The sequence below is a fragment of the Parasteatoda tepidariorum genome, chromosome 3, assembly GCF_043381705.1.
Source record: "Parasteatoda tepidariorum isolate YZ-2023 chromosome 3, CAS_Ptep_4.0, whole genome shotgun sequence".
NCBI classification, from domain to species: domain Eukaryota; kingdom Metazoa; phylum Arthropoda; class Arachnida; order Araneae; family Theridiidae; genus Parasteatoda; species Parasteatoda tepidariorum.
This window is the reverse complement of record NC_092206.1, coordinates 28,359,420-28,373,856: the sequence shown is the minus strand read 5'-3', so window position 1 is coordinate 28,373,856 and position 14,437 is coordinate 28,359,420. Positions and strand designations below refer to the sequence as shown.

The 14,437-nt window shown below is 29.4% G+C and overlaps 1 protein-coding gene across 1 annotated transcript in view; it reads left to right on the top strand.

Annotated features, from left to right (window-relative positions):
• Nucleotides 1-14,437, top strand: part of LOC107450855 (uncharacterized) — a 77,504-nt gene that overhangs the window by 30,952 nt on the left and 32,115 nt on the right. The window contains exon 2 of the mRNA XM_016066769.3: nt 11,639-11,856. Within this exon, the coding sequence (XP_015922255.1) occupies nt 11,679-11,856 (178 nt within the window). The 5' untranslated portion in view covers nt 11,639-11,678. The remainder of the gene's footprint in view (nt 1-11,638; nt 11,857-14,437) is intronic.

The following is a 14,437-nucleotide window of genomic DNA, read 5'->3' as shown; positions in this document are numbered from 1 at the left end:
TTAAGAATCTTCTTAAACAATCATCTTTTTAATTCGAAAACCTACTGTTTCCACAAGAAGACGTAGGGTAGTAATAATAGTTTCTATCAATTAAAAAAAAAGTCTGCAGTCAAATAAGTTCGAATTTTCATTTTATATGAGCAGTATTTAATCAGACACTAAGAGGCCTCATCTTTGTCATTTTAAATGTTGGAGACAGACAATTTTAAATTTTAATTTTTTTTCTGTTTTTAACAAATTTTTAATTTTGAAGAATAATAAGCAGAAAAAAAAGCAGAAAACAAAGATGCCTCTGATATAAACGAGGTAAATATGTAAAACTTCTCAGTTACAAAATAAAATTACAGTAAAGTACTGGCACTTTAGATGCGTCATCCGTAAAATCAGTTTAACAGTAAAATATTATACCGTTCTTTTACAGTTAATATTGATTTAATTAGAGCGTCTTCAAGGGATTTGAATTCCAGAGATAGCTGGTCCATATGAATTCCACATTCAGCTTGAACGACCACAGTGCTGACGTAAAATATCCTCACCAGATCAGGGATTAGAGTTCCCTTTGCCAACAGAGTAACCGTGGGAGGTTTTCGTGGTTTTCCTCTCCATGTATCGCAAATGTGGAATAGTTCCCTCAAAAAGTGTTCCTCGAAGGCAAGTTTCTCCCAATGCTTGATCCAGGAGTTCCATTGTCTTCTGGAGTGGGTTCAAAATTACAAGGCTACGGAGTTGAACATTAATAGTCGTATACCCTAAATTGGATTTGCTGTTTAACGACTGTTATAAAAAAAAACATTATGATTGTAAAAATTACGATATATCATACTTTTTTCTGTAATCCAGTAAAAACGGTTTTTACTGTAAAAAGTACTGGCAGCCTGAGTGACGGTGCTTTTTATCATAATATTTTTTAAGTATAGTGCTTGATAATTTTCAGTATTTTTCGAGATTTTTTTGCCTCATAGCAATAAATTTATGCTGTTAATAGTTTTGGAGAGGTAAGTCAATACTGAAAAATTATTCGTGTTCAGACTTTTTAAATTTTTATTTTATTTAATTGCTTAAATTGTGGAAAACATTTTTGGAAATGCCGAAAACTTTTGTTTACTTAAATTACGCAAAAATAAGGATAATTATAAAAAAAATCTGAAATCAGAAAGACGTATAATATAAAACTACCTTTCGAAGATTTTTCCTTGCAGAATTGCTTCGCTTGGCAGAATATAATTTTGTCTGAAAAGAAAGCCCTTTAAAAATTTTAAATAATGCTAATGTTTGGGAAACTTTACTAGTTTTGTGATACTGCTTATAAAGCAATTTAAATGCAAAGAAAAACCGAAGCTACTGAAATACCGTAATGGTATTAAATTCTGGTTAAATAAAAATAGGAGTTTTCCTTGTGTTGGGTGAAATACTTTAGACATGAACGAACCATAGTAGAAAAACTAGCAAAAAATTTGAAGAAAAAAGAAAAGTTAAGTACGACAAAACAATTAGGACATATTTAGAAAAAGAAAAGAGATGATTAGATGACACTCTGAAAAAATAAGTATGGCTGAAACAACTAGAGCATGTTAAAATTTATCATGTTACTAGCTCTAAGGGAACATCAAAGAACTCGATAATTTTTACAGAAGCACTTCGATAATGATGTTGGCAAAATTAACAATAAATTATTGTTTTATAATGTGAGTTAAATGTAATTGTTTTATATTGTGTGTAAAATAAAGTAAAATTTGATAAATCTATCATTATACTTTAGAGAAAGGTATAAATTGTAATTCATTAGGTTAAATTAACTTTTTAGTTTTGTATTTTTTATTAAATGCGCGGTAATAAGAAGTATATTTTTGATAACCAGAAATATGACTTGTTTAAATACAGTATATTTTAGCTTCATTAATCACTATGTTTTCTTCTCTTTTTTTAAAAAAAAAAATTAAAAATGTCATTACTATACAGTAGTGTGGTAATTTTATAGAAAGTTTTTCTCCATATGGTGATATATTGAGTGATTATTTTGGCGTTAATTTTGAAACTGTTTTCAAATTTGAAGTAATTTTGACGTCAATTTTAAACTTTTTTAAAAATGTATAAACTAACTTAACTGTAGGAAGTGATCATACAAATATGTACTACGTTTGCCTATAAGTTTTTAAAGTTGATGTATTATCATTGATCAATTGATTGACATACACTAATGATATATTTCTTTTTAAATGTTTATCTCACAAAAATAAAGTATTATTTTAAAGATACATGTTTTTGTTAAAAATTGATATAAAAATAAATGTTAGATTTTGTTAAAAAAAAGTAAAAAAAGAAATCATTTCATTTTTATTTTATAGCCGTCGTGGAAAAGCTGACCGAATTTCGAGTTTACGACCACCAGTCTTTAACTTCATAGCCTTGTAATTTTGTGGATCAAGTATTGGGAGAAAATTATCTTCGTTTAAAACTTTTTGATGAAACTAACCCGACTGTGCGTTACAATGGAGAGAAAAACCACAATAACCTGTCATGGTTAGCCTGACGGAAAGGGGACTCTAACCCATGATCCGTCTACCACTAAGTATATTTTACCTTAGCACTGAGATAGGTGTGAATCGGGAACGGATTTTGTATTGCCCAGCCATCGCTGGAATTCGAACACGGGCTATTGGGAGGCAAGTGCTCTATCCTCTGAGCCACCACTGCTCAATAAAAAACATTGAAAAAAAATACCAAAAAAATTCTGTTTGTGTTAAAATATTTTTATTGATCAACAATACATGTTATTAAGTGCATTCTACCATTACTTCTTACATCCATTTAATCGTAAATAAATGTCTGATATAAAAAATATTTTTCTTTCTATTTACAAAAAAAAAGTTACAGCTTTCAAATATCATTACTGTGAAAAATCTCGGTTACGCAACGTACTTATAACTCAATTAAAAAACGATTTAAATGCAGTCTTAAGAAATGACACATCTCTTAAAGAAATCTAATTACTACCCTCAGAAACCCAAATAACCGAAGAAAGTTATTTAATTGAATTAATCCACATAACATTCGGATACCTTTCTAATAACTTTCACTCTATTCAAGACGTATTCTTTAAAAAAAAAACTTAATATAATAACTTAAGCCTGAAAAGAAAATAGCCGCGAATCCCTTTCAGGCACATGTGCCGGGGCATCGAGAGAAAGATTAGGGCGTATCTCGAGCGTGCAGGGACGCAGGACAAAACGGGGCGACCGACCGTGAAAACTGGGAATTATGAGAAAAGAGGCCTTTTGTCCCGAATAGAAAAACAGGGCGGCGATAGAGGAAAAGAGTAGCGAAAATAGTCTTTGTCGGTAGTTATTTATTTTCCGGTGATTTCTTTTTTCATGTCCCGGAGCAAGTTAAATGCATGGAAAGTGGTGGGTTATGTATCCAGGAAAGCAATGAAGGATAAAAACTGTGATAAAGGATAAAAAAAAAGTATTTTAGCTCTAGACTTTTGAAAGTTTTTAGAGTTCAGTGGCTTAACGATGCATGCCCGCTTTAAGTTGGTGGTGATAAAGAAACTACAGAGTAAAAATTGTTCATGAATTATATAATAATGTTTTATTTAAGTTTTAACAACTTTTATTTCAAGCAGTCTAATTTATTGTGCTGTGTATAATGGATACATAATAAAAGTAATTTTAAAGAGAATATCTTTTTTTATTCTTTTTTTAATTTTTCCAGAGGTAGAGAAATTAGGGTTCAGATTTCTTTTCAATGAAAACAAGACTTGATAATAAAACTTTTATTACGAGTAGTCTAATTTATTGTGTTGCGAACTCCAGATAAGTAATTTTTCAGGAAAATGACAATCTATTATTCTTTTTTTAATTCTTCCACAGGTAGAAAAATTAGATTTCAGATTTCTTTTCAATGAAAACAAGACTTCCTGATAAAACTTTTATTACGGATAGTTCACTTGATTGAGTTGCTAACTCTAGATAAGTAATTTTTCAAGAAAATGATAATCTATTCTTCTTTTTTTTAATTCTTCCACAGGTAGAAAAATTAGTTTTCAGATTTCTTTTCAATGAAAACAAGACTTCATAATAAAACTTTTATTACGAGTAGTCTAAATTATTGTGTTGCGAACTCCAGATAAGTAATTTTTAAAGAAAATGATAATCTGTCATTCTTTTTTTAATTCTCCCAGAGACAGAAGAATTAGAGTTCAGATTTCCTTTTAGTGAATCCAGGCCTTCATAATAAAACTTTTATTACGGGTAGGGTTTTATTTCTACTTTGTTACGAACTCTAGATAAATAATTTTTCAAGAAGATGATAACTTAATATTCTTATCTATTAATTTTTCAGAGGTATAAAAATTAGAGTTCAGATTTCTTTCTAATGAAGCCAAGACTTCCAAATAAAACTTCTATTATGTTGCATATTGAAGATGCATAAAAGCAATTTTTTAAGAAAATGATAATATATTCTTCTTTTTTTGATTCTTTAGAAATAGAAAAATTAGCGTTCAGATTTCTTTTTAATGAAGCCAAAGGCTTCCTAAAAATGATAATGATGATAAATGATAGTGATGATAAATGGTAATGATGATAAATGATAATGATGATAAATGATAATGATGATAAATGATAATGATGATTTTAGGCAAATAGCAACTTTGCAACAGAATATTAAGTACCATTTTTATTTATTAATTCTTTAGGTCTAAAAAAATAGCTTTTAGATCTTTTTAAAATCAAATCTTAATTTTCCAGTAAAGGTTCAGATAGTCAACATTTAACATTTTAAGCATAATTTTATGAAAAAAGAATATAAATGATCTTTTTTCTTTACATCTTTAATTGTTCCTCTTTTTTTTCATAGGTAAAAAATATTTCTCTCCTTTTTAATGAAAATAAAAACATTCTAGTATATTTTAAAACAAAGAAATTCGCTATCACAAGAATTTTTATCACTCCATTGTAAAAATTCAGGTTCAAATTACTATAAAAAGTAACAGCACCTTTGGGTGCTTCATTTGTAAAATCCATTTTTACCGAAAAATATTATATCGCAATTTTTACAATAATATTTGCTTAGTTAGAATAATTCCATGATTTTATAGGAATCATTACTGTATATTAAATTTCTAGTTCCGTAACATTTTTTGATAAAAATGGACTTCACGTAAAAAGTATCGGCCCTCTAATGGTGGTAATTTTTACCTTAATTTGACCCAGAATTTTTTTCACGGTGAGCATAATTATATGTTTTCGGTAACTCCAATCTATATATATATATATTTACCTTACACGGTGGCAAAAAAAGCCTCATTACAACTCCCCGAATGGCAACGCTAGGAAATCGACCGATGATTGCCGCTAAAAATGTCACATGCCAAATCTAGTTGAGATGGCTCAACATATAGCGCTTTTAAAAGCGGAAACTATAATAACCAAAAAGAGCATAAGCTTGGCAGAAGTGAGTAGTCTTTGTCGATAGATCTCTATTTTAGTATTTTGTCGAAAGCGCTTTTTTTCACGAATTTATATATTACGAACTTATTTGACAATTTTTGATTTATATCACGAGTTTATTTGTTTTACTAGAATTTATTTGTTTGTGCAGGTTTTTACATTGCAATTCACTTATTTCAATTTTTAATAGACTTAATTATAGCCAAAATTTTAACCTTTTTAAGGAGATATCATGACAATTCTTTTTTNTGAATTCAAATTTATTTTAATGACTTAGTATTTACTAAAATGATGTAATTTAAAAAAAAAGAAGTTGTTATATGGATTTGAATGATTGTTTTGAATTCTTAGAATTTTGTGCATTTGCAATGTACCTAAGTTAGTAGCGAGCGAAGCGAGCTTGGTTTACGAAACCATATAATATTGTGTAGCAATGTTTGGGGGTTGGCGAGCGTTAGCGAGCAGGGGGAGCAGCCCACTAGTTTATATTAATATTATTACTACATTTTGTCATATTTAACTATAGTTTATGCTTTTTGCCATGAATTGCTTTACCAAATTGATTGGCACGTTAAACAACACTAAAAGAAAAGTACTTTTAATCGAGGCATTATAATCAGAATGTACTACTAAAATTATCTTTAAATCTAGCAATTGAGAAATAAAGACCATTACTTTTAAATGTAATTTTAAGCCCCGGAATTTACACTTTTGTTTTTAACTTAGATAACACGGAGAAAATTACCGTACTATATGGCAATGTCATTTTCTAAAATATATTGACTTAAGGAAAAAAAGCAAGTGATAAATGAGAAACATGGACGGTAATGTTGAGCGAAGTGTACAGGTGGCAGAACCTTTTAGGTAGATAAAAAAATTAACAATTGAAATGGAATTTTTCTTTAATTCTATTGTCAAGTTGCAATATTGTATCAAAAATGAACAAGTGCTTATCCCTCAAAGAATATTTAAACAATTTTTAGTTTTATTTCACTATTTTTTTTAAAAATTAAATATCTTCAATCATATTTTTTACTAAACGCATAGCCTACATTTTTAAAATTCCAATTTGAAAAGATCCTAAAATAATTTTATTGCGAACCCAAAAATATTTTTCGAATGGAGAAGTATTCTCCATTTCACATCTTTATATTATTTTTTTTTCAATTTACTTTAGAAATCTTTTCTGTAACATTGCGATCGATATCTTTATAACTTTTCAATTTAACGCTGATAAAGGAATTGAAAAATCACAATGAAAGCCTGATCAGGAAAAAAAAAGAAGGCCAGAGCTATTGGCAGAGATCACGCGACATATAGTGCTCGGGGAGTAAAGATTCAATCAACTGTCTTAAAATACATTTTTTTTTTCATTTTTATCCCTTGTTCGTCTTAGAGGTTGATGATAAAAGATAAAATTCTACGCGCCTTTTCCTATTCTGATTTTGAACTTGCTAAAAGAAGGTCGAAAGAAAATAGATTATCATTTTAGCTCTACGAAGTATTTGAGAAAGCCTATCTTGTAGGGTACATCAGCGTGATTGATGCTTGAAACCAAGCATTGTTAATCGGATTTTGAAAGCATATCTTATGTTGTATTAGTTTTGTTCTGGTGAGAAAAATTACTTGAAGACTAAAAATAACGTTTAAAATAAAATAACCTTAAATGAAAACAACTAAAATAACTCAAGTAACTGAAAAAGCTTTATAGAAGAACGGAAATGCAATTGTTATAATTAAGTAAACGAATAAATACGGACAAGTTCTTTTTTTAAGATTTGCTGTCAGGTAATTGTCATTGCCGTCATCCGTCTAAACATGATTTGCAAAACACAACTTCTTTGTAAAAAATTGATACTCAAACATCACGAAACTTTCTTAATTTTTAACGAAACTATTTCTCGGCATATGTTCTGAACAAAGATTTCGTCAAATTGACGAAATAAGTATCGTTACTTCGTCGAGGAAACGAATTTCGTCAAAAGTAGTAAAATATTTTTTAAAAAAAAAGAAAAAAAGAAAAAAAAAGAAACGGAAAAACAAAATAAAAAACAAACGAACTCGTAGCGCCTAAATCTTTCTAACTTTTACAATAATCACTTTATCGTGATCACCATAAAGGCTGATCAAAATTCTTCTAATAACACAAGGATGACGAATAGAACAAAGAGAACACCCATGCCTGAAACGGGATACGAACCCGGGATCTTCCTAACAGGATGTCAACTCGTTGACAATCATATTTCGTCACTTTATTTTTAATCGTTTAGTCTTCACATTAGTTTCGTCATTCTAGTTAACTATCTCCCACTGTGCATTACGATGAGGTTTTGAATCGAGGAAGCAATTTCGTCGTAAATTTTAGAGCTCGTGCCTCGACACTAATCACATGATTTCGTCACGAAATGATTTTCAAAATTAACGAAATGCAGCTCAAGAAGTGCTGAATCATAAAAAGTGAGAATTTTATTTCTGGAGTGTACAGGTTTTGAACCGGTAGTGTAGAAAACAAAAAAGTTTGTTTCTTTATATAGCTGAACGGAAAAGATTATCGTCGCTGATAATTTAGTGGCGCAGCGAGAAATATGTGAATTTCTCATTCATATGTTGGGGAATTCTCAACCAGTGGAAACCGAAAATGTGTAGAAATGGATGGTAAATTTACCAAATTTGCAATTCAGTAATGTAGTTTTAAATTTACTAACAAAAAACACCTTAATAAGACCACATTTTATTGGTAGTTTAAACATAAGGCATTATCGAAACTCAACCGCAAAAATTACTGTAATTTTTGGTGTTCTCGTGAAGTTAGAAAAATTAGTAAATTTTACCATAACCTTGTAGTTTCGATTATACTATTTTTTTAAGTGTGGAGGAGATACGTAGATTATGGGTACTTTATTCCACCCATAATATATTATGTGGATTATGGGTAGAATAGAGTAAATAAGTGAATAATTTAGTGAAAGAAGAAAACAAGTAAAAAGGATCAGGTGAAAAAAGAAACGCATTAAACACAAGAAAGTTGAAAAGCACTCAACCAATTCAAAATTATAACCGATTATTATCAAAAATAATTTTTTACATTAATTTAATGCCAATACAAAGAGAATCTTTCTTCTTTTCGTTAGATAAATGTGCAATTAAATTTTTGTAAAAAAAAATAGCACGAATTCAAATAAAATTTGTTTCATTTTATGATTTGAATAACACATAATGATAATAAAAAAAAATAAAAAATTAATTGCAATGAAAATGCATTAATTCTTTAAGTCACAAGATGTTTTATTTTTAATTCATATTGATACTAACAAAAGATATCTAGAAATCAAATGATCTATTTAAAAGAAAAATGCGGAAATTTTAAATAAATGAATGCTTTATTTGAGCAAATAAAGCTGAAAGAAATTTAATGAGATATTAATTTTTAACATTACTTTGGTTTTCTTTGAAGTTGAATGTTCTACTTTGAACTAGTAAAAATATGAATGAAAAAGGAATGATAAGTGGTATATTTTTCCTTAAGGATAAAAATGTTTTTTGTGCAAACTACTAGGATATTTAAAATAAAAAAATGCTCTTTTCATATGAAATTTCTTTTTAATAATTGTGACATTAATTTTAATTTTCGAAATTGTATAAACTTGATGTTTCAAAAATAGTACTAATATGTAATTTTAGAATCATCATAAAAATTGAAAATATAAAATATGCACATTACGGGTCGCAAATAAATTCACTGAAAAAAAGTATGGTCTGAGCTACTAGAATATTGTAAAATTTTCCGTGTTTGATGGAAATATCAAAAAGCTCGGTAATATTTACTAAAGCTCTTTGGTAATTGTTTTGGTAAAATTGTTAATAAAATATGTTTATAATATCATAATATGCATATTATTATAATATGTGATAAAATTTCGTAACTAAGGTAAATTTTAGTAATTTTATCATGACATTTTAGAGCATGGCATAAAAACCATATAACTGGCAAAATAATGTAAAAAATAAAGATTATGTACAACAAAAATTTAGGTAATATATTGAAAAATCAAAATGATGATTTCATAGATGATGAGCTGAAAAATAAAGTGTGGATAAGGCAAACTAGAAAATGGTAAAATTTACCATGTTTCTGGATCTATAGGAACAACAAAAAGCTTTATAATTTGTACAGAAGTAATTTGATAATGATTTTGGTAAAATTAATTATGGTAAAATATAGTTTTATAATATGAGTTAAAATTTGGTAATTTTATAATGATTCTTTAAAGCATGGCATAAAAATTATTTATTATTTTAAATTTACTTTTCAGTCTTGTATTGTTTACTAGATGTGTAGTGATAAGAGCTAAAACTTCGAAGATCGAAAAATCCGGTAAACCGTTATCATATGAACAGAAAAAATGCCAAACGAATAGTTATATTACCGTATATTTTGGTTTTATTAACCAAAGTTATGCTTTTTTAATCAGAAATAACATTACCACACAGTTTGGTAATTAGCCATAAAGCTGTTTAACACAAAAAAAATAAGTGTTGTCCATTTCCATAAAGTAAATAGGTGTAACAACAAGATCAACTAAGTAAACGATATTCCAAGCTCATTTGATAAAACACACCTCAACCACAACCTAACTCAGATTCCTATTGCCAAATGAAAAGCCTAGCTCCAATATCCTGTTAAATTTCATTTCTTCCTGTTTTAAAGCTATGCTAGTTAAATGGTTAAAAACCGTGTATTTTTGCATTCGTGTTGCCGGTTATTTCACCGTAATTTTAGAATAAAAATTCAAACAGTGTATTAATCTTTAACAGTTCTTGCAAATAATACTCGAACACATTTTAAGGTATGATCAGAGAGTATGAATTTGAATTTTTTTTCAAAATTCATAAAAATTCAATCTGTAATGAATATTAACGTCAGGAAATATTTGGACGATAAGCCTGGAAATATTTTCAAAACATAATGAATACTATTTAAATTGAAAGACTAAATAACGGCTTTGTAAGATTCTAAAAAGAGTAAAAGTCTTAAACCTTTGCATGCGTAACGTGTATGCATTCATTAAGGTACTATCACAAATATATTCATGTGTCTAATTAAATTTGTTATGATTTTCTGAAATCTTTGCTCTTCTTTAATAGAAAAATCATATCAGTTTCCCGTAATCAATGAAACAACACCGGGGCCATGTAAAAGGTTTTTCTTTTTGTATAAATCGAATTTATGCTAATTTTTGTCTGTGGCAAGTAAATTACCGATTTTGATGTAGTTGAAAAAATGTAATGTAACACAAATATTCCTTATAGTATTAAATAAAACAAAATAGGATACAAGGAAGAAAAAGAGATTCAAAATTACCAATCTGTATGGCAATGAAATTTCTGGTAAAAAAGATACAAACAAAATACTGGTAATAAAATAAAAGTAGTATATGGTATTTAAAAATCCATTTAGTAATTTTTCTGTCTATACAGTAACACTTTACTGAAAATTTTGGTTTTCAAAATTATAGTTCTTATTATCAAAGATTTGGTAAAAAATACGAAACTGAAGAGTAAACTTTACCAAGTGAGTGATTTTTATTCTCTGCTCTAAGAAATCACGATAAAATGACCTAAGTTTGCCACATTTGCTACGTTTTATCACATATTATAAAACTACAATTTAACCAAAATCATTCAATGCACTTAAGTTAAAATTGCCAAGCTTTTTAGCGTTTCCTATGTGCTAAATTTAACCATATTAAAATAGTTTTGATCATACTATTTTCTAAGTGTGGTCATCTATTTACAAGTTTATTTCTTTAGGAAATAGTTAAAAAATAAAGGCAACACTTAAATAAAGTTAAACATCGGGAAAAAATACAAACAATTCACCATAAACACGTTATTATAGATTTGGTTCGATAATATAAAATTTTTGTCATTTATCACAAATAAGAGCCTTTGTCTGGACATTAAAGAGAGATCTTCATTGTAGAACCGAGATATAGTACGTCTGCTCATTTGGTATTATTTGCGTTTTTTGCTCAATTCAGCTTCAATCATATATAGCACAAAATTGACTATATCATCAAATGGATTGTTCAATTTACTATAATCTAGTATCTTTCAGCACTGTGGAGTTGTAAATAAACAACAGCCTTACATTTCTTAAAATTGATTAATTTTTCTTTATCTAGAAAAATGGCTTGAGCAACTTCTGGAGTCATAAAGTCGACAATGATATTGTCATTGCTGTTCACGCTTATGTTTTTGGGAAATGTAGTTTTTGCAGAGAAAATCGGATGTTTGCCTACAGAATACCGTTGCAGTTCTGGGCAGTGTGTCGATGGCGGTCGTTATTGTGATGGGAATCTTGATTGCTACGATGGCAGTGATGAACCCGAAATGTGTACAAGTAAGTGTTTGAATATTATAAAACTTTTCTTGTAATAATTTTTTATTTTTGTTGTCAAATTTTCTAAAGTTGAAGCATTTGATGCTTGTAAAATTTACTGATCTCTCAAACACATGATTATCGGCTGATATTGAGATGATGAAATATCTATCTATCTATCTATATATATATTTCTCTTACACGGCGACAAAAAAGCCTCATTACAACTCTCCGAATGGCAACGCTAGAAAATCGACCAATGATTGCCGCTAAAAATGGTCACATGCCAAATCTAGCTGAGTTGGCTCAACTTATAGCGCTTTTAAAAACAGAAACTGAAATAACCAGAGAGAGGCAATCTCATATTATTAAGATAGGCAGAAGTGGCAGAAGATAGGAAGAAGTCTTTGTCGATAGTTCTCCATTTTAGTATTTTGTCGAAAGCACTTTTTTTCACGAATTTATTTGACGATTTTTGATTTATATCACGAATTTATTTGTTTTATTATTGTTATTAGTTATTCATTGAAAAATGAGTCTCAGTCGTGCTGTTACGTTTTAAGATTTTATACTATAGCACATTTTTAATAGGTTTAACGAATTACATGTCATTTATTTGAATTCAAATTTATTTTAATGACTTAGTATTTACTAAAAAGATGCAATTTAAAAAAAAGTTGTTATATGGATTTGAATGATTGTTTTGAATTCTTAGAATTTTGTGCATTTGCAATGTATCTAAGTTAGTAGCGAGCGAAGCGATCTTGGTTTGCGTAGCAAACAATTTAAGATTGTGTAGCAAATTTCGGGAATCGGCAAGCGTTAGCGAGAAGGGGAGCTCAGCCCACTGGTTAAGAAATATTAGGATTCTATTCCCAGTGGTGTGGTAGCCTGAACTCCACTCAGCATCAGATTGGTGCACTGCTGAAATTTTCATTCTATAATTATGGTAAAAAAACCGGCACCAGTCTGTCCATCCGATTGACCATTAAGTTTACGGTAAAGAACATTTTTTACCTTAATGTTATGAATACTTTACAATGAATACAAAAACTATGCAATTTTTTAAGCCATTTACAACTAGCCTGGTTTCAAAACTGTAAAAAAAAGAATTTTATCCGGTCATAGGAGCTAGACTTTTCGTTAGGTAATGGGCATTGGAGAGTGCAGTACACTGTAAACTCTTCATGTGTTGAATGGAAAGGAGGAAATATTGTGTCAAAGCTGGGACTCGAACACCAGTTTAATCGGTCACGAGACTGGCTGATTAGCCCTCTCAGCTATAATATGTACTACGCAGTTGCCGAGAACTAAGTGGCGTCACTAGGTGAGCTTATTGGAGCACTAAAATTTTGGTAGCTTAAGCGTTTCTAGTGAAAGCAGTTAATAAACAGTTTTTCTCACAATTAACAGTTTGATTACCTTCCTATTTATGGAAATTTGAATGTTTTGCTTGAGTACGGTAAAATAACAATCAAATCAACTGTTATTTAATCATTTTTTTCTGAGAATTTTCTATGTAGGTACCATCTTGTCTTGGAAGTAAAGGTGACCAGTCTGCAATGCTGAACACATTGCCATTATCATAGTGGAATATTTAACTCACCTATTTAACCTGGGCCACATATGACTAACTGTCCTGATAATTCTCATGATTAAAAAAAAATATTTTTTTTCTTCAAATTTTCAAGTTAAAGTTGGAGAATTTTATGAAAATTCATTCGTCATAAAACTTTTAAATTCAGCTTAATTTAACATTTCGTATTTAAAAAGAAGTGAGGGTTTTCTTTATTTTAAACTAGCCGCCAAAGGCGGCCAGCTGTCCGCCACGCTAAATGTTTTCACAAATAAAGTTTTTTTTAAACATAGCAGGAAATCTGAAGATTAGCGGATAATTAAAGTGTTCCTGTCCTGCAATTTTGTCTTCATATCCAGTTCTGCTGCAGATGTGTTACAGCTCTTGAGGATGTTTGAAGATGTAACTTTGCTATGGTAACCTAAGGCCTATGGTAACCTAACCTATAATATAACTATCAGGTGAAGACCTGTTTTTTTTTTTTTTTTTTTTTTTTTTTTTTTTTTTTTTTTTTTTAAAGGCCTTAGAAATTGTAAAATCATACAAAAGTTGCTTTCGAAATCATCATTGGCCAATAGCTGAAAACCTCTTCTAATCTTCTTTGACGTTCCTCTGATACTTCTTGGGCTCTAGAATTGCTTGTCGAAATTCGGTCATGTTCCATCCTTCTTTGACGTTCCACAGACGTTTCTTGGGCCCTTCTTCTTCTTTGAGAATCTCTTGATATCTTTTTCCTTGACAAAATACAAAGTTTATTGGAAGGCGGTTCTGCCATGTCACTAATCGGGTTTCTAAGAAATCAGCGAATACTTTAGAGCAACAATTACTATGAAAGCCAATCATGAAACTTCAATATTAAAATCTGAGTGCTTACCTGCAAACTGAAACTTTCTGAAAATAACTAATTACATTTAATAAAAACTGTTAAAATAAGGAACAGAAAAACCAAAGAGATCCAAGGTAAGTGTGATCGTTCCTTCAAAAACAATTAAATTCCTATTTTATATATTATATAGCTACAACGCT